At 44.5% G+C, this 20,670-nt stretch overlaps 1 protein-coding gene across 1 annotated transcript in view; it reads left to right on the top strand.

The window, feature by feature from the left end:
* Gypc (glycophorin C) overlaps nt 1-20,327 on the top strand; it is a 39,191-nt gene extending 18,864 nt beyond the window's left edge. Inside the window, 2 exon segments of the mRNA NM_001013233.1 lie at nt 15,909-15,959; nt 18,438-20,327. Coding sequence (NP_001013251.1) covers nt 15,909-15,959; nt 18,438-18,634 — 248 coding nt within the window. The 3' untranslated portion in view covers nt 18,635-20,327.
* The last annotated feature ends 343 nt before the right edge of the window (nt 20,328-20,670 follow it).

The raw sequence follows: 20,670 nt of genomic DNA, 5'->3' as shown, positions 1-20,670 counted from the left end.
TCCTGCTGCAGCCTCTGGCCTTTCAATAGTGTTAAGGTTTTCCTTCCTGTGACCCTGACCATGTGAGTCCCGAGGGCTGAAATCGGGTTGTCAGGCTTGGTAGTGATACCTTTACCTACTAAGCCATCTTGCTTGACCCTGAAAATATTCTTTCTAGTTGTACTTGCCCCTCCTCCAGGATTTATAAAGAATATCTCTGTCTTAAAGTTTCTATTGCTGTGAAGAGACACCATGGTCGTGGCAAATCTTACAAAAGAAAACATTTAATTGGGGCTGGTTTACAGCTTCAGAGGTCTAGTGTCATGGTCGGAAGCACGGCAGCACACAGGTAGACGTGGTGCTGGAGAGGTAGCTGAGGGTTCTACATCAGGATCAGCAGGCAGGAGGAAAAGAGAGAACATTAGGCCCGAGTTGAGCATTTGAAACCTCAAAGCCACCCCCAGTGAGACACTTCTTCAAAGCCACACCCCCTAATGCCATTCCTTAAACATTCAGTATGAGTCTATGGTGGCCATTCTGATTTAAGCTATTACACCGTCTTCGTAGACCTTCTTTTCCACAGCATCTACTCGGTGCTCACACAAAAGGACTCAGCTTTCACACCCTCATCTTTAGGATCTTCTCTTGTCCATCACTCACCCCGGGAGACAAAGGACAAAAACTTACTGATAACACTGAACATAATAGTGACGGTGGACTAAGTAATAAGACAAGGAAAAGAGTAAAATGAGCTAGTGAGACTTATGGGCTTAGCTACTCATACGCTCTTGTTCTTCTCTCCCAAAGTCTCATCTTTTTAACTCCCCAAACAAAACTCAAAAGGAGTAAGTTGAAAGGTATAAAATAGAAAACTACATTTGATCCCATACGAAAGCATCCATATGTCAAAAGAATGCAAGGACATGAAATCCGTCCTGGTTTTAGGTCGTCTCCTGGGTAAGGAATTTTTACTCTTGGTTGAACAATGGACCCAATCCTGACACTGCCTAGTGGTTTTCTGGGGATAACTAATTTTATTCTGTTATCGGGTTTGATGAACAAAATCTCCTCACCTTTAAAGAAATAATCACAGCAGCCTGTTGGGAGATCGCATTTTGATGACACTTCTTCCAGGGCAAATATGGCGGGACTCAAAGCTGATTCTGAAGAGCAGAGACCTTGCTAAGTGGTGAGGGGTGTGGCGTTGATCACTGCAGCAGGAAGCTGTATCAGTCTGCCCACCTACCTGGGTTCAGACTTCAACTACACTTCCTTGAAGGAGCCAGCAGGAATTTTATGGATTCCTGCTGTGAAATTGGGTATATGTGTATTGGTTTCCCTCTGATTAGTCGCTGGTATTTATCACTTTCTATCAAAGAAACACTAAATTTACATGGCAGCTGGTTTGTGTGGTAGAACTTCAGCTGACAAGAGGAAGGGCTATATATGCATCTGTGACTTCTTTGCTTAAAAAAATAAATTAACGTGGGCACATGCGAATCACAAGATCTGGACAGGGAATGGGGGAGATGGAGCAGGAGCTTGCCAAGGGCGACAATCTGAGAAGTTCATAGAACATTCTAACAGCTAGGGAAACAGTGGGGGGGCAGGGCGTAAAGGAATCATGGGGCAGGAATGGTGGAGAGAAATGACCTATCTTCCCCCCAGCACAGACAAAGACATGACAGGGGTGGGACTATGGGCTGGCAGCTTCCTGATTCCATCCCAGATGTGAAGAGGAAATGAACTGGTGACTCCCATGAGTGTTTTTCCTTCCCTGATACCTCGCAGTCAGGACTTGGAGGGTTGGAGAAGGGTAAATAGCACACGGGAACCTTCAGGAAACCCAGATGGTTCAGAGGATAAGTTAACACTGGCCCTGAGCCTTCTGCCATTTCATCTCCCACAGCACAAGGCCAGGCTTCTAATTTCTGAGTGTGTGTGTGTGTGTGTGTGTGTGTGTGTGTGTGTGTGTGTGTGTGTGTATGCATGTTAGTGTCTGTGTGTGTGTGTGTGTGTATGCTTATGACCACATGTGCATACAAGAGGATAAGAAAAGATCTCACATAGGAGCTGTCACCCATAGGGAGGGAGCCCTCCGGGATATTCTCATGTCTTTCTCTACATACTAGAGCCTGTGTAGCTGGGATGGATGAGAAGTTAAGACTCCTGCCAAATCTGATATCAAATTCCAAGCTCCCTGTGTCACCCACTAAGGAGACCTCTTCAGGAACTGTGACATGACTTTTTGAAAGGGTCGTGTTATTTTATTTGCATACTACTGTCTTTACCCCTACCCAGACAGTGGATTCCCAAAATTTAAACCCAAATGCAGTCTGTCTTCCACCATACCCTTTTCAAATGCAAGTCTAGCATTTGAGTCAAACTGTAGTGTTGTTGCCCAGAGAAGCCAGTGTGATCGATAGCATTGGGGTTCTGCAAAAAAGAATTTTCACCTTGAAAGTTTGGCCCTAAAACACCCTAAGTCTTTTCCTAAAATCTTTTAAGAAAGTTAAGTTTGATGTAGGGAACCCATTATCTGAGGAATTTACACCAGCTTGTAGAGAGCTAAGCAGTTTGCAGTGTCAGGAGCAGTGTCTATGACTCCCACCTGGTCCTTATCAGTATGGTTTCCTGCAAGCCCGACCACAGCCCTCAAAGAGAGGTTCTCCTCTGCATATTCCATAGCTGTCCTGTACCCTGCTGCTCTCTCAGAGTCTCCCACGGTCAAGAGGAAAGGACACTGCAGAAAGGGCAGGAAGGATACCCACTTCCTGCTCCCCTGCCCTTCCTTCCCTCCAGGGTGCTTTCCTAATGGACTTTCCTCTTTGGGGCCACGCTCTGCCTTCTGCTGCCTCAGAGTGCTCAAGCCTTCATTTGCTCACCCTGCCTGTTGGAGCTCTGCTGTCTGCCATGATGGAGGCTGTGAAATCTCAGCCTCTCATCACGAGGCTGTCTCACAGCCACACACAGAGAGACTATCCAAGTGAAGGTTGCAAAACTTCTTTCTACCTCCTCCTACCCAACTGTAGACATGGGATCTGCTGCCGCCCAGGAAGGAAAGAACACCTTGCCCCATGAGCAGGCAAATGAGCCTCCTAGAGTTAGCATGGCTAACTGAATCATTATTATTTACACATGGAATCTGATCAAGGTCATTGAGTCACATCATTAGGTACCCAGTTATACTGAAAATGCAATTGTCTACTTACGTTAGCTGAGTCCTTTAGAGAAGTGGCAAACATGGGCCTACAAGAGCCAGTTGGGAAGCAAGGACTTAGACATCTGTGCAGTGTGACTCGGGGCTACTGATCCGTGCTTGAGTCGAGTGTATGAGTGTGTGCAAAGTACATGCTCGAGGAAGGCATGATCCTCAGCCTCTGTCCAGGGAGCTCATGCCAGAAACTTAATAAATGACAGCCATCAGTGTTACTGGAAGCTTAGCGTCCCTCTGTGGGCTCACTGTTTAGAGAACGTCAGTTTGTACTAAGCAGTCGTATAAGAAGTTGTACTTAGAGGACCTCGAGAAGCACTTCCTGTGAAGTGCACGCTCCGGAGTGGTATGTGCTGTAGATGCCAGAGGACGGCTTGAAGTGTCATTCTTCAGGAGGCGTGTTTTGTTTAAGAGAGGGTTTTACTGGCCTGGCACTCTCCAGATAGACTAGATTGGCTGACCATTGAACCTCAGGGATTCCCTGCTAGAGTGACAGGTATGCATCTGACATTTTTTTTAAAAAACATAGATTCTGGTGCCTAAACCCAGGTCCTAACACTTGCAAGGCAAGTTTTATCAGGTCACCTGCTCTGCCCCTCTGAAGGGTTTTATATAAATGAGGCACTCCCTAAGCTCTGGTTTGTGGCCTGGGTTGGTACAGTTGTCCAACCAAGTGTGCCTTTCCCTTATTAAATATCTGTGTATTTGTTACTCTTACATCTCTGTGACAAAATGCCCAACAGACACAACTTATGGGGTGCAAGGTTTGTTTCTCCCTTGTGATTTGAGAGGGAGCAGTCCATGGCGCTGAGGCAGGAGAGTGGCAGATAGGCCAAGTAGAGGTCTATTCCTATGACCTGGAAACTGTGAATACAGAGTGGAACCAGTACCCTTCCAAAGCTCATGTAGAAGTTACTAAGGTCAGAGACTGAGCCTTGGCAGCTCTAATAAGGTAGGCTCTGCCCATCCTCAATAAGCCAATTAAAGAGGCAAATTAAGAGCAGAGAAAGGCTACTTCTGTGATGAGAGACACAGGGACCCACTGATTCCTCTCTCACATACCTGTCTTCCTCTGGTGGTACTGACATGACATGCAGTTTTAAATTCATTGCAAGAGGTATGTATAGCTAAATAGTTAGGCAGGGAGGGGGGAGTCCAATCCATCACTGACCTATCAAGAGAGAGAAAACGAGACAGAGACAGACCGACAGACTGACTGACTGACTAGCTGGACCTGGTATGAACTTTTGAAACTTTAAAGTCCATCCCCAGTGGCACACCTCCATCAAGGCCACACCTCCTAATCCGTCCCAAACAGTTCTACTCTCTGGTGACTAAGCATTCAAATATATGAAACTATGGGGCCATTCTCATTCAAACCAATATATCATCTTCACCTTAGTCATGACAACAGTTTTGGCAATGATAATGTCTTAGTTAGGGTTTTATTGCTGTGAAGAGACACCATGACCTGGCGACTCATATAAAAGACAACATTTAATAATAACTGGCTTATGGTTTTAGAGTCCATCCGTATCATGACAGGAAGCATGGTGTTGTGCAGCAGCCTTGGTGCTGGAGGAGCTGATAGTTCTATATCTTGATCTGAAGATAGACAGATGGAGTCTGTCTTCTGCAGGCAGCCAGGAGGAGTATCTGATTCCACACACTGGGCAGAGCTTGAGTGCAGGAGACCTCAAAGCCCACCCCCTCAATGACACATTTCCGCCAACGAGGTCACACCTACTAAAACAAGGCCACACCTCCTAATAGTACCTCCTCATGACCCAAGCATTCAAATACATGAGTCTACGGGGGCCATACCTATTCAAAACCCCACAGATAATAACAAATATCCAAATGATCGGAACTATGCCAAGCACTGTACTTGATCCTTAGCACATATTAACAATAATCCTGGAAGGAAGAAAGGTTGTAAGAAATCAGTAACTCTTGTAATTCTTGTTTTGTGGATGAGAAGCTGGAAGATTCCGGTAGAGTTGTTGGTCTTTAGTTGACGCTGGAATCCTAATGAAGTAGGTTCTAATATGCGTGAAGGATGTTGCAGCAACAGAATTCTAGAGTGAGAAATCCATGCCTTTTCTTTTTTTTTTTTAATTAATTAATTAATTTATTTATTTTTTTTATTAACTTGAGTATTTCTTATATACATTTCAAGTGTTATTCCCTTTCCCGGTTTCCGGACAAACATCACCCTCCCCCCTCCCCTTCCTTATGGGTGTTCCCCTCCCAAACCTCCCCCCATTGCCACCCTCCCCGCATAGTCTAGTTCACTGGGGGTTCAGTCTTAGCAGGACCCAGGGCTTCCCCTTCCACTGGTGCTCTTACTAGGATATTCATTGCTACCTATGGGGACGGAGTCCAGGGTCAGTCCATGTATAGTCTTTAGGTAGTGGCTTAGTCCCTGGAAGCTCTGGTTGCTTGACATTGTTGTACTTTTGGGGTCTCGAGCACCTTCAAGCTCTTCCAGTTCTTTCTCTGATTCCTTCAACGGGGGACCTATTCTCAGTTCAGTGGTTTGCTGCTTGCATTCGCCTCTGTATTTGCTGTATTCTGGCTGTGTCTCTCAGGAGCGATCTACATCCGGCTCCTGTCGGTCTGCACTTCTTTGCTTCATCCATCTTGTCTAATTGGGTGGCTGTATATGTATGGGCCACCTGTGGGGCAGGCTCTGAATGGGTGTTCCTTCAGTCTCTGTTTTAATCTTTGCCTCTCCCTTCCCTGCCAAGGGTATTCTTTTTCCTCATTTAAAGAAGGAGTGAAGCATTCACATTTTGATCATCCGTCTTGAGTTTCCTTTGTTCTAGGGATCTAGGGTAATTCAAGCATTTGGGCTAATAGCCACTTATCAATGAGTGCATACCATGTATGTCTTTCTGTGAGTGGGTTAGCTCACTCAGGATGATATTTTCCAGTTCCAACCATTTGCCTACGAATTTCATAAACTCGTTGTTTTTGATAGCTGAGTAATATTCCATTGTGTAGATGTACCACATTTTCTGTATCCATTCCTCTGTTGAAGGGCATCTGGGTTCTTTCCAGTTTCTGGCTATTATAAATAAGGCTGCGATGAACATAGCGGAGCACGTGTCTCTTTTATATGTTGAGGCATCTTTTGGGTATATGCCCAAGAGAGGTATGGCTGGATCCTCAGGCAGTTCAATGTCCAATTTTCTGAGGAACCTCCAGACTGATTTCCAGAATGGTTTTACCAGTCTGCAATCCCACCAACAATGGAGGAGTGTTCCTCTTTCTCCACATCCTCGCCAGCATCTGCTGTCACCTGAGTTTTTGATCTTAGCCATTCTCACTGGTGTGAGGTGAAATCTCAGGGTTGTTTTGATTTGCATTTCCCTTATGACTAAAGATGTTGAACATTTCTTTAGGTGTTTCTCAGCCATTCGGCATTCCTCAGCTGTGAATTCTTTGTTTAGCTCTGAACCCCATTTTTTAATAGGGTTATTTGTTTCCCTGCGGTCTAACTTCTTGAGTTCTTTGTATATTTTGGATATAAGGCCTCTATCTGTTATAGGATTGGTAAAGATCTTTTCCCAATCTGTTGGTTGCCGTTTTGTCCTAACCACAGTGTCCTTTGCCTTACAGAAGCTTTGCAGTTTTATGAGATCCCATTTGTCGATTCTTGATCTTAGAGCATAAGCCATTGGTGTTTTGTTCAGGAAATTTTTTCCAGTGCCCATGTGTTCCAGATGCTCCCCTAGTTTTTCTTCTATTAGTTTGAGTGTGTCTGGTTTGATGTGGAGGTCCTTGATCCACTTGGACTTAAGCTTTGTACAGGGTGATAAGCATGGATCGATCTGCATTCTTCTACATGTTGCCCTCCAGTTGAACCAGCACCATTTGCTGAAAATGCTATCTTTTTTCCATTGGATGGTTTTGGCTCCTTTGTCAAAAATCAAGTGACCATAGGTGTGTGGGTTCATTTCTGGGTCTTCAATTCTATTCCATTGGTCTATCTGTCTGTCTCTGTACCAATACCATGCAGTTTTTATCACTATTGCTCTGTAATACTGCTTGAGTTCAGGGATAGTGATTCCCCCTGAAGTCCTCTTATTGTTGAGGATAGCTTTAGCTATCCTGGGTTTTTTGTTATTCCAGATGAATTTGCAAATTGTTCTGTCTAACTCTTTGAAGAATTGGATTGGTATTTTGATGGGGATTGCATTGAATCTGTAGATTGCTTTTGGTAAAATGGCCATTTTTACTATATTAATCCTGCCAATCCATGAGCATGGGAGATCTTTCCATCTTCTGAGGTCTTCTTCAATTTCTTTCCTCAGTGTCTTGAAGTTCTTATTGTACAGATCTTTTACTTGCTTGGTTAAAGTCACACCGAGGTACTTTATATTATTTGGGTCTATTATGAAGGGTGTCGTTTCCCTAATTTCTTTCTCGGCTTGTTTCTCTTTTGTATAGAGGAAGGCAACTGATTTATTTGAGTTAATTTTATACCCAGCCACTTTGCTGAAGTTGTTTATCAGCTTTAGTAGTTCTCTGGTGGAACTTTTGGGATCACTTAAATATACTATCATGTCGTCTGCAAATAGTGATATTTTGACCTCTTCTTTTCCGATCTGTATCCCCTTGATCTCCTTTTGTTGTCTGATTGCTCTGGCTAGAACTTCAAGAACTATATTGAATAAGTAGGGAGAGAGTGGGCAGCCTTGTCTAGTCCCTGATTTTAGTGGGATTGCTTCAAGTTTCTCTCCATTTAGTTTAATGTTAGCAACTGGTTTGCTGTATATGGCTTTTACTATGTTTAGGTATGGGCCTTGAATACCTATTCTTTCCAGGACTTTTATCATGAAGGGGTGTTGAATTTTGTCAAATGCTTTCTCAGCATCTAATGAAATGATCATGTGGTTCTGTTCTTTCAGTTTGTTTATATGATGGATCACGTTGATGGTTTTCCTTATATTAAACCATCCCTGCATGCCTGGGATGAAGCCTACTTGATCATGGTGGATGATTGTTTTGATGTGCTCTTGAATTCGGTTTGCCAGAATTTTATTGAGTATTTTTGCGTCGATATTCATAAGGGAAATTGGTCTGAAGTTCTCTTTCTTTGTTGGGTCTTTGTGTGGTTTAGGTATAAGAGTAATTGTGGCTTCATAGAAGGAATTCGGTAGGGCTCCATCTGTTTCAATTTTGTGGAATAGTTTGGATAATATTGGTATAAGGTCTTCTATGAAGGTTTGATAGAATTCTGCACTAAACCCGTCTGGACCTGGGCTCTTTTTGGTTGGGAGACCTTTAATGACTGCTTCTATTTCCTTAGGAGTTATGGGGTTGTTTAACTGGTTTATCTGTTCCTGATTTAACTTCGATACCTGGTATCTGTCTAGGAAATTGTCCATTTCCTGAAGATTTTCAAGTTTTGTTGAATATAGGTTTTTATAGTAAGATCTGATGATTTTTTGAATTTCCTCTGAATCTGTAGTTATGTCTCCCTTTTCATTTCTGATTTTGTTAATTTGGACGCACTCTCTGTGTCCTCTCGTTAGTCTGGCTAAGGGTTTATCTATCTTGTTGATTTTCTCAAAGAACCAACTTTTGGTTCTGTTGATTCTTTCTATGGTCCTTTTTGTTTCTACTTGGTTGATTTCAGCTCTGAGTTTGATTATTTCCTGCCTTCTACTCCTCCTGGGTGTATTTGCTTCTTTTTGTTCTAGAGCTTTTAGGTGTGCTGTCAAGCTGCTGACATATGCTCTTTCCTGTTTCTTTCTGCAGGCACTCAGCGCTATGAGTTTTCCTCTTAGCACAGCTTTCATTGTGTCCCATAAGTTTGGGTATGTTGTACCTTCATTTTCATTAAATTCTAAAAAGTTTTTAATTTCTTTCTTTATTTCTTCCTTGACCAGGTTATCATTGAGTAGAGCATTGTTCAATTTCCACGTATATGTGGGCATTCTTCCCTTATTGTTATTGAAGACCAGTTTTAGGCCGTGGTGGTCCGATTGCACGCATGGGATTATTTCTATCTTTCTGTACCTGTTGAGGCCCGTTTTTTGACCAATTATATGGTCAATTTTGGAGAAAGTACCATGAGGAGCTGAGAAGAAGGTATATCCTTTTGCTTTAGGATAGAATGTTCTATAAATATCCGTTAAGTCCATTTGGCTCATGACTTCTCTTAGTCTGTCTACATCTCTGTTTAATTTCTGTTTCCATGATCTGTCCATTGATGAGAGTGGGGTGTTGAAATCTCCCACTATTATTGTGTGAGGTGCAATGTGTGTTTTGAGCTTTAGTAAGGTTTCTTTTACATATGTAGGTGCCCTTGTATTTGGGGCATAGATATTTAGGATTGAGACTTCATCTTGGTGGATTTTTCCTTTGATGAATATGAAGTGTCCTTCCTTATCTTTTTTGATGACTTTTAGTTGAAAATTGATTTTATTTGATATTAGAATGGCTACTCCAGCTTTCTTCTTCTGACCATTTGCTTGGAAAATTGTTTTCCAGCCTTTCACTCTGAGGTAATGTCTGTCTTTGTCTCTGAGGTGTGTTTCCTGTAGGCAGCAGAATGCAGGGTCCTCGTTGCGTATCCAGTTTGTTAATCTATGTCTTTTTATTGGGGAGTTGAGGCCATTGATATTGAGAGATATTAAGGAATAGTGATTATTGCTTCCCGTTATATTCATATTTGGAAGTGAGGTTATGATTGTGTGCTTTCATTCTCTTTGTTTTGTTGCCAAGATGATTAGTTTCTTGCTTCTAGGGTATAGCTTGCCTCCTTATGTTGGGCTTTACCCTTTATTATCCTTTGTAGTGCTGGATTTGTAGAAAGATATTGTGTAAATTTGGTTTTGTCATGGAATATCTTGGTTTCTCCATCTATGTTAATTGAGAGTTTTGCAGGATACAGTAACCTGGGCTGGCATTTGTGTTCTCTTAGGGTCTGTATGACATCTGTCCAGGATCTTCTGGCCTTCATAGTTCCTGGCGAAAAGTCTGGTGTGATTCTGATAGGTCTCCCTTTATATGTTATTTGACCTTTTTCCCTTACTGCTTTTAATATTCTTTCTTTATTTTGTGCGTTTGGTGTTTTGACTATTATGTGACGGGAGGTGTTTCTTTTCTGGTCCAATCTATTTGGAGTTCTGTAGGCTTCTTGTATGCCTATGGGTATCTCTTTTTTTAGGTTAGGGAAGTTTTCTTCTATGATTTTGTTGAAGATATTTACTGGTCCTTTGAGCTGGGAGTCTTCACTCTCTTCTATACCTATTATCCTTAGGTTTGATCTTCTCATTGAGTCCTGGATTTCCTGTATGTTTTGGACCAGTAGCTTTTTCCGCTTTACATTATCTTTGACAGTTGAGTCAATGATTTCTATGGAATCTTCTGCTCCCGAGATTCTCTCTTCCATCTCTTGAATTCTGTTGGTGAAGCTTGTATCTACAGCTCCTTGTCTTTTCTTTTGATTTTCTATGTCCAGGGTTGTTTCCATGTGTTCTTTCTTGATTGCTTCTATTTCCATTTTTAATTCCTTCAACTGTTTGATTGTGTTTTCCTGGAATTCTTTCAGGGATTTTTGCGATTCCTCTCTGTAGGCTTCTACTTGTTCTCTAAGGGAGTTCTTTATGTCTTTCTTGAAGTCCTCCAGCATCATGATCAAATATGATTTTGAAACTAGGTCTTGCTTTTCTGGTGTGTTTGGATATTCCGTGTTTGCTTTGGTGGGAGAATTGGGCTCCGATGATGCCATGTAGTCTTGGTTTCTGTTGCTTGGGTTCCTGTGCTTGCCTCTCGCCATCAGATTATCTCTAGTGTTACTTTGTTCTGCTATTTCTGACTGTGGCTAGACTGTCCTATAACCTGTGTGTCAGGAGTGCTGTAGACCTGTTTTCCTGTTTTCTTTCAGCCAGTTATGGGGACAGAGTGTTCTGCTTTCGGGCGTGTAGTTTTTCCTCTCTACAGGTCTTCAGCTGTTCCTGTGGGCCTGTGTCTTGAGTTCACCAGGCAGGTTTCTTGCAGGGGAAAAATTGGTCCTACCTGTGGTTCCAAGGCTCAAGTTTGCTCGTGGGGTACTGCCTAAGTCCTCTCTGCTGTGGCAGCAACCGGGAAAATCTGTGCCGCTCCTTCCGGGAGCCTCCGTGCACCAGGGTTCCAGATGGCGTTTGGTGTTTTCCTCTGGCGCCTGGATGTGCACAGAGTGCAGTCTCTTCTGGTTTCCCAGGCGTGTCCGCCTCTCTGAAGGTTCAGCTCTCCCTCCCTCGGGATTTGGGTGCAGAGAACTGTTTATCCGGTCTGTTTCCTTCAGGTTCCGGCAGTGTCTCAGGCGCAGGGGTCCTGCCGCTCCCGGGCCCTCCCCTACGGGAACCCAGAGGCCTTATACAGTTGCCTCTTGGGCCAGGGATGTGGGCAGGGGTGGGCAGTGTTGGTGGTCTCCTCCGCTCTGCAGCCTCAGGAGTGCCCACCTGATCAGGCGGTGAGGTCTCTCTCCCACGGGATTTGGGAGCAGGGAGCTGCTGCCCATGCCTTTTCTTATATCCCAATGACATGCCCTGCATTCTTCATTAACTCTTATTGTTTATTATTATTATTACTGTTATTATTACTGAGTTTTATTTACTTTGTGGTTTACCTATGTAATGTGGGTATGGAGGTATGGGGGCACACATGCACACCTGCCTGCACATAAGTACACATGCCATGGATCACATGTGGAGACCAGAGGACAGCTTGCAGGAGTCAGTTTGCTTCTTCCACTATGTAGGTCCCAGGAATTGAACTCACTCAGGTCATCGGGCTTCATGGTGGAAAGCACTTTGACCCACTGCGCCTTCTTACTGGCCATTCCCCACTTTTTGCTCCACCTCAGTTCCTTTCAGGAAAAACAGAAGATAATGTTCTCTCCCCAAAGGACCCAGATGAATCGATCATTGTCAAATCATGCACATCCACTCAGAGTTTCCTGGTCTACAGTTTGCCAGATAGAAATCTACCTTTTGGGGGCTGGGGATTTAGCTCAGTGGTAGAGCGCTTACCTAGGAAGCGCAAGGCCCTGGGTTCGGTCCCCAGTTCCGAAAAAAAGAACCAAAAAAAAAAGAAATCTACCTTTTATCTGGAAGGATGATCTCCCATTGGTTCCAACCACAAGAAAAGATGTAAACAGATAACAAACCAGTTCCAAGCAGACCAGCCCACAAGAAGATATCTGTTGTCTGCTGAAGACATATTGGAAAGCAGTTTAACCGGGTGTGGAGGAACAGACCTAGAAGACATGACTTCCCACTGGATTGTGTCCAGGAAGATTGGTTTCTCCCAAGCATTGTCACTGGATCACTCCTGTCACATGGTGTCTGCTCTTCTTGACTTCAGCTCCCCACTAACAACTTGGTTCCCATTCACTGTAGTGATCAGTCAGCTTGACAGAGACATATTAGAAGATACAATGTCCCCGATCCCTGTGTGTTAAAGCCACACCAACTGCTCCCAAAGTAGTCTTCCTCCTCCCCCAAAGGAGAACAAACAGACCAAGCTCCTCAGTGGCCTTGGCATTGTCCCATCCCAGTATCTAGTCTGTTCAGTTGTAGAGCAAACCCTTCATAAGCACAAGCAGTGAGGTCTTGATCGAGCTTCCACTGACAAAACATCTCCGTCAGATTGCCTGTAGGCAAGTCTGTAGAACATTTTCTTCATTAGTAATTGATGTCAAAGTGTCTACATCGATGTTGGCACTGCCACCTCTGGGCAGATGATCCTGAATTGTACAAGAAAGCAAGCTGAGAAGCCATAATGTAAAAGCCAGGAAGCAGCACTCCTTCATGACTTCCAGTGCCTGCCTTGACTTTCTGTCTTGACCTTTCCCAATGGACTGTGACTCAGGCTATGTAAACCAAATAAATCTTTCCTCCTCAACTTGCTTTTAGTCATGATGCTTTAATCACAGGAATAGAAACCCTAAGTAAGACAGGGGACCACCTCCTTCAACTCATTCAAACCACCACTTGCCTTGTCTGAAAGCCAGAATGCCAAGGTTTTTCTATGGTAGAAGAATTACACATTGGCTCTAAGCTACCTGGGACTAAACTCTGTGTGTGTGTGTGTGTGTGTGTGTGTGTGTGTGTGTGTGTGTGTGTACACCTGTGAACAATACAGAGGCCAGATCAGCAATCAATGTTCAACCTCTATCCCTGTCCCAGCACTGGGGTTACAGGTTCACGTAGTCATACCAGCTTTCTATGTAGGTTCTGAGGATTTGAACTCACATCCCTGTGCTTATGCAGAAATCCTTGTTAGTCACTGAGCCATCTCCACCACCCAGCAATTAATAACTTCTGCTTCTCATACATGAGTAGGCTGTTTGACCCATGGAAGATACATGGATGGGGGCAAGGCTTGACATGCAAATTCATCAAATGAATGTAATAACAACTCACCGGGACTGGCATCAGCTAAAACATTCTAAATGGTGAGAACAATGACCCTGTGCTATACAGAAAGCAATTACCAGTCCTTTCTTTTTGAGACAGGTCTCATTGTGCAACTATGGATGACTAGGAACTTAGGGGCTTAAACTCAGAGTTCACCTGTCTCTGCTTCTAGAGTGCTGGGATTGAAGGTGTGGGGCACCACATCTGGGCCCTAATTCTTTCTTAAAAGTAGATGTTATCCTGAGACATCTCTCAGTGTCAGAGCATTTGCCTAATATGAAAGATGCCCTGGGTCTTTGAGCTTCTTTACCAACTGTGCTCCCCTAAACAAATGCTTTTCTTTCTTACTGATCTACTGGTGGTTGAGAATGGTCCAAAATCCAGCTACTAATACCATACACTTGTGTGTACAGGATTCGTTCATGTTTTGGGTGAACTTCACCTCGGGCTGCTATCCTGGCTGTCTCCTACCTACTTCCCCCATCTAGACTTCAGCAGCCAGTGTATTGTCAGATCGAGAATGTATGTGGCGACTGTCCTGGGTAGAAAGATCTCATTGTACTACAATTTCAATGATTACATGAACCTGGTGTGCCCTTCTCTGCTTTAATTTGTAATGAGATTTCTAATTTAGTACTGCTATTTCCGTAGTCTAATAAATTGCTTCCTCTCCTGCATTCCCAAGGAGAGGAGATAGCATACGTCGTATCTAGAGGTACAACTGAGGTATGTTCCCTCGTGCCAGATCCAAGGGCTGCAGACAAACACACAGTAGCAATCTCAGGAACTTGGATAGCTCCATAGGGTGGGCCTTGCTCACTGGATAGTTAATCCAAAAACCTGAAATGGGGAGAGCAGTTGGGGAAAGGCTGAAATAAAGAACATGTACCCCCAAATAAGTCATGAAGCCCCAGCCTGCCCCTGACTAAGCTCTGTGACCACAAGTACATCACACGCCAGAGTTTCAGTGTTAGCCTGTGAAGTGGGCTGCTGATGGCCCGCATCTCTCTGGAAGATCATTGCAATATGAGATATGAAGCAATAACAAAGCCACACTTGGCATGAGCAGACCATCAGATGGCTTCTGTTAAACATGGCAGTACAGGTCTTCATCCCACCATAAATACCCTACTGTGTGTCTAGCCAGTGTGAGCCTCTGTGGTTAGAGGCAACAGTGTTGTATTAACTTTTCCTGGGGAGATAGAAACAAATAGCAGACCAAAGTAATGATTCTATCAGAGTTCTATTTGGTCATCCAGGAAGGTGTTTGGGCTTTCTTACCTAAAGCTAGAGTGTAGATAACCCCAAAACAAAACCAGACACATCAGAGGCTGGGAACATGGCTCAGCTGGCAAGGTGCCTGCTGTGCAAAGCATAAGAATTTGAATCTGCATCCATAAAACCCAGATAAAATGGGCAGGTATGGCAGGGTGCATCTGTAATCCTAACGCTAGAGGGGCAGAGTAGAGAGGACCAACGCATCTAAGTGGTCGGCCGTCCTGGCTGAATCAGGGAGCTCTAGTTCATGATGGATACTGTCTCAAAGAGTAAGATGCACGTCACCAAGAACAAACTCAGATTTCCACACACACGTACACAGGCACCCACCTACAAACAAGCACATTTGTATACAAACATATTTTTGAATTTCAAACATATATACACATGTGCACGCACACACACACAGAGACACACACACACGTGCCAGTTGCATTACCACAAAGCCCTACATCGTAGATGGTGAACTCATGAGGCTATATCATAGTCTACTGTGTTCTGTGTACTCTAGTATCTAGTAGAAGCCAGAGGAGAATAATGGCTGCAATTAGTTGAAGGTCCTTAGACTTCTGCTTCCTCTTCCTATTAGGGGATATCAAGAGCCCCATTGCCATTATCATAAACATAGCTACCTCTGTATTTTTTGGCTCCTTGAGTTGCCATAGATACCTAACCAAGAAGTCTCTACTCCAAGATGGTGATCATATTATACCTGTGGGGAAAATGTCTACACTACAAGCAAAATCTACAAGGGGTGGGTATGAACTTCTGTGATGTAATTCAGTGGAGAGCTGACATTGTTCAGGAGTCCTCTGGGATTTGAGGGGTATTCTCAACCTGTCTTGGTAGCCAGGCAGAGTTGCGTCTGTACCTTCCAGAAGAAGTCTATGTGCACTGTGCCCTTCTCTACCCAGGCAAATCATCAGGCTGCTTGCAAGGGATCAGGGGGTGCATACAGACCAAGGTGCTTCTGGCTGGGCTCTTCCTTTCTCACCATAGCTTTTTGCTTTTGTCCACAGAGCCCAACCCAGGGATGTCCTATGCCGTTATGGAGATTGCCATCATTGCAGGTGAGCTGGAGCCACCAAGAAAGATCCCAGCCTGAACTGGGACATCTGGGTTGAAAGAGAGGTGGCTATGGCTGCCTCCCTCCTGTTCTAGTCTGCTTCCTGTTGCTGTGATAAAATGGCAACCTGAGGAGTAAAGAGTTGATTTAACTGATCTTCCCATGTCACAGCCCATCACTGAGAAGAATCATGGAAAGAACTAAGCCTGGGCAGGGCAGGAACCATGAGTGAAAACTGCCGATCGCCATGTTCCTTCTGGCTTGCTCAGCTGTGTTTCTTATAGAGGTCAGACCTACCTGCCATGGGGTGGAACCACCCAAAGTGTTAGCAGCCGTCAAGAAAATGTCCCAGAGACATGGTCACAGGCCAGTCCTCAATTGAGAGTCCTCCTCCTAGGTGTGTATAGATTTATGCCAAATTAGCAAAAACTGCATCACCGCCCCCAGAGGAAGCTTTGAGGATGGAAATGAACACTCCATTCCTGGTAGATGGTGTCACATATGGTGCCTCATAGGAATAGGGACAAAAGGGGCTTTGCTACACATGTCAAAAGATAGCCTTTCTCTGGACCTTAGATCCTCAGAGGCACAGGCTGGAGAATGAGTCATCTGTATTATAAATAAAATGATTTTTAAAAAGATCAGTAGAAAAGAAAATTGGGACAAAGACCTCTACAGAAGAGCTTTACTGCAGGTGTGGGGGTCACAGTGCCACGGTTACAGCAGCCAGGGTGAGGCCCTGAGGTGGGGAAGCATTAGGAGAGAGGTATCATGTATAGCATGATATGGATTCTGACAGGAGAAATCCGTCAATCCCAGAAAGCAAAGGCAGCTTCTGAGCCTTACGGTTCAGGGTGGTGGTAGGAGATAAAGATGAGTTCCATAACCTGTGACCTGGTCTGTGTGAGTCACAAAGCAGGAAGGCATTAGATAAAGAGCAGGGTTATAATCCAAGGCTGTCAGAGTTCCGGACACCAGCTCGGCTTGCTCCCAGATGCAAAGGAAAGGGGACACTCGATTGCTTGTGAGAATTGCATGGTCCCAGTCACTCTCCATGACTAGATTTGAGGAAGCCTGCAGGATGGTTGCCTGATTTGTACAAGCAAAAGGGCAACAGCTAGGTCTGTGACCTCACTCTGTATGTATGAGGAATAAGTAGATAAGCTAACCCAGGTTTCTAGGACTTCCCATTTCCCTCATCTCATATGCTAGTGAGTCCCTGCCATGGCTCTCACCTCCATGCTAAAGACTGGACCCTGGGCAGGTGGCTTCCTACTTGTGGCTCAAGAGCAACCAAGCTTGGGTGGTGTCTTGCTCTGCTCCCTTCTTTTTGATCCAATCTTCTCACTTGCTGATGCATAGCTCAGGGATCATCTTCATTTAAAAATAGAGAAGCAACAGGAAGCCATCAAAGACACCTGTTGATTTCATCTAGCTGGCCATCCTCTCGTTCATGTGGGTCTTGAGTCCTTCCTTTTCTTCAGGAGTATACAGTTCCTGCCACAGTTGTAGGGAGCTTAGGAAATCGTTCCAGACAAATGAGACATGGGAGCTACATTCCCCAACATTATTTCTGTAGTAACTCTTATGCTGATTTTACAGCTTCAAACCTAGTGACCAAATTTAAACTCCTCCCATAGGACTGTTGCCCCTGAACCTTGTAAATTTCCCTTTCCAGACCCTAAGTAATCTGACCCCTCCTATCACACTTTCTGCTCTGTTTCTCTGATCCCTGGGACCTAGCACATCCTTGGAGATATCCTAGGCACATCATCCACTGAATGACCAAGTCCGCCTCTTCCTGGAGACCTAGGAAATCCTCACCCCACAAGAATGAGCAGTGCAGCTAGATAAGGACGGCACTCCAAAAAGCACCTCCCCAATCCTATTATACCATAGCCAGCCACTCTTGTCTTTTCCCCCCGTGGACTCTATGGGAAAGGTAACCAGTATATATGTTTTCAGGACTGGCTCTTTGGCACTATTCAGCCAATTGGTGTTTTTATCCTTGGGGAAGGCTACCTCTGCCATTCCCAACGTTCTTCGGTTGCCTATAGTTCTTTATGTAGGTTGAGGCCTCATAAAGATGTTTTAGGCAAGTTTGGCACGTTTATTGGTATCAGCCTTCCTTGTTTGGCTCACATTTGGGCCATCATTGGATGAATTTTTATGTTGACTGATGGGCTCTGGCTATGTGAGCCTCTGAATACTGGGCAAGTCCTTTCCCATGATGCATCTGATTTTAATCATGTGCATGCTCCATCATGCGTAGACCTAAGCTAGTGAATAGATTATTTTTCCTCCAGTGAGGGTCTTAGTACAGTAGTTCCATAGACTTAGATATCCCTGTCCGATTTTACTGATTGGCCATGGCTACCAGATCTTGCCAAAGTGTACTCTACTCCAAGATGGCATGGTGCTATTCCCAGGGGAAAGAGTCATACTACCCCAGACTGACCTGCATCCTGTCTCCCTCTTGCAGCTGTGATCACTGCGGTGGCCTTGGTCCTGGTCTGCCTCCTCTTTCTCATGCTTCGCTACCTGTACAGGCACAAGGGCACTTACTACACCAATGAGGCCAAAGGCACGGAGTTTGCAGAAAGTGCGGATGCAGCTCTGCAAAGTGACCCTGCCCTCCAGGATGCCGGGGACACTAGCAAGAAGGAATACTTTATCTGAGGGGTAGCAGACTTGACATCCCTGCAAGACGCTTCTGGCTGCAGGAGAGAAAGTACCCCCGCTGTGTGCCACCATTATCAGCACCAGGAAGCCCTCAAGGGCACCCCAAGACTCTTACTGCAGAACACTGGGTGCCTGCCAGGAAATCGATACAGATGGGAGGAATCAAGGTGCAGCGTACCTCTCCCAGGGACTCATTGGCCACCCAATACCATTGGCTCCGCAAGGAAGGGAGAACATCTGGATGCACAGGTCTCCCTGGGCAATGCAGGTGTCGTCTCACTAGCATGAAAATCCTCCTCAGTGTGTGTGAGGTGGTTTGGACCTGGGAGTAAGTTGTATGGAAGTGGGACATCTGAAAGCTGCCTGAAGATAAAGGTTCCAAGTGTCAATCATTGACATTTGGGAAGACCAGGAGGTGCCACAGCTAAAAGGCACCTTCGTTTCCCATCAACGCAGCTCAAGATGACTACAGATAAGTTTGAGACGTAACTGAGCATTCTATATCAAATGGCACTACGCTTAAGTGTTTGGGAAACATAAATGCCACCCATCGCTGGCTTTTCTCCATATAGCATTGTGTCTATGTGCGCGGGACAAGGACTGTCTAGTTCTGCCAAAAGAAGAAAGGGAAGGGTGACCTTTCCCCTCACTAGTACCAGCTTATATGAAACCAATGGAAAGAGGCTACCCAGTAATCAGGCCAGGGGATGAAGCACTGGTTTCTTGATACACAGTTTTTAAAAGGAGAGCTGTGTTCATCAACTGTGAGTGAAGTCCGTCATGCCAGAGTCCCAGTGAAAATGCCTCTATGTTATAAGAGACTGCAGGTCCCCAGACCTGGCTTTGGCTCCTCTTTCTTGGTCTTAGGACCTTAAGCCATGTATTTGACCTCTCCAGCTTTAATGTTGGCGTTTTCAAGTGGAAGTGACACTAAATTGTGTTACCTCTGGTTCTTAACTCCCAGCATTGTGGGCAGGAGCAGAAGCATCAGACATGGGGTGTTAACTGTATTCCAGTGTCAGTAGCATACTAGATACATGGTTAGCCTATGTTGGCCAATAACAATTCATCTTTGCACCACCTCTAAGAGCCTCCTGAGAAGTCGCTAATTTAAAATTAATAACAGGGTGAATATGAGCTAATTAGCCAACCCCTTCCAGGTAAGATTTCCAGCGGTTCTGCAGTCACTCACAAGACTTTGAGTCATTGCTACATTTAAAGACCATCCCTCAGGAGCCCCGTCAGCAGCGCTGTCTCCACCTAGTAGCCACATCGTGGTCCCTGGGAGACTAATGAGATTGCAAGCTCAGTCAAGTATGGCCGCCACCAGCCGAAGGAGCTTCAATTCCTCAGAATGTCGTGGGGAAGAGAAGCAGTGATTCAGTTATAACAAGGAGTTATAATGGTCAAGTGCCAGATGACCCAGACTGGAGGATGTCTATGTTCTCACCTATGAAGTAAAAGGCTGGCTTCAGTTGACACCCACTAATCTAGAGAGACCTTATCTGAACCCCTAGTGGATGCTTGAAACCCAAGGCAGTATTGAACCCCTTTGTATTTGGCTTTTCTGCACATACTTATGTTAAGATTTAATTTATAAATTAGGCACAGTAAGAGATTAACTGCAGTAACTAACAGCACAATGGCATAATTAGAACTATAAAGCTAAAATAAAAGATTCTTGAAACTATGAATTATTTAACTTCGGAATTTTTCATTTAATACTCTCGGATGACAGTCGGCCACGAGTAACTACAACTTCAGAAGCACCTATCCACGGGGCTCGCTACTCTATCTGCCCACACCAGAGATGACATTATACAACCATAGCCTAGGAAATTAACTGTAGAAAAAACAAACAAACAAAAGTGTAGTCACATATCGTACAGGTAGACTGTGACTCCTGAAGGAGGTAAGCATTACATTTTCAGGTGGGCTGGACCAGAGACCCACCATGTCTTCACAGAACATTTGTGGACTTTCTTCATATTTTATGGGGTGAGGGGAGGCGCTGTCTGGAGGAATTTGGTACT

This window comes from Rattus norvegicus, chromosome 18, assembly GCF_021556685.1.
Source record: "Rattus norvegicus strain SHRSP/BbbUtx chromosome 18, alternate assembly SHRSP_T2T, whole genome shotgun sequence".
NCBI classification, from domain to species: Eukaryota; Metazoa; Chordata; class Mammalia; order Rodentia; family Muridae; genus Rattus; species Rattus norvegicus.
This window is presented reverse-complemented; position numbering and strand designations above follow the sequence as displayed.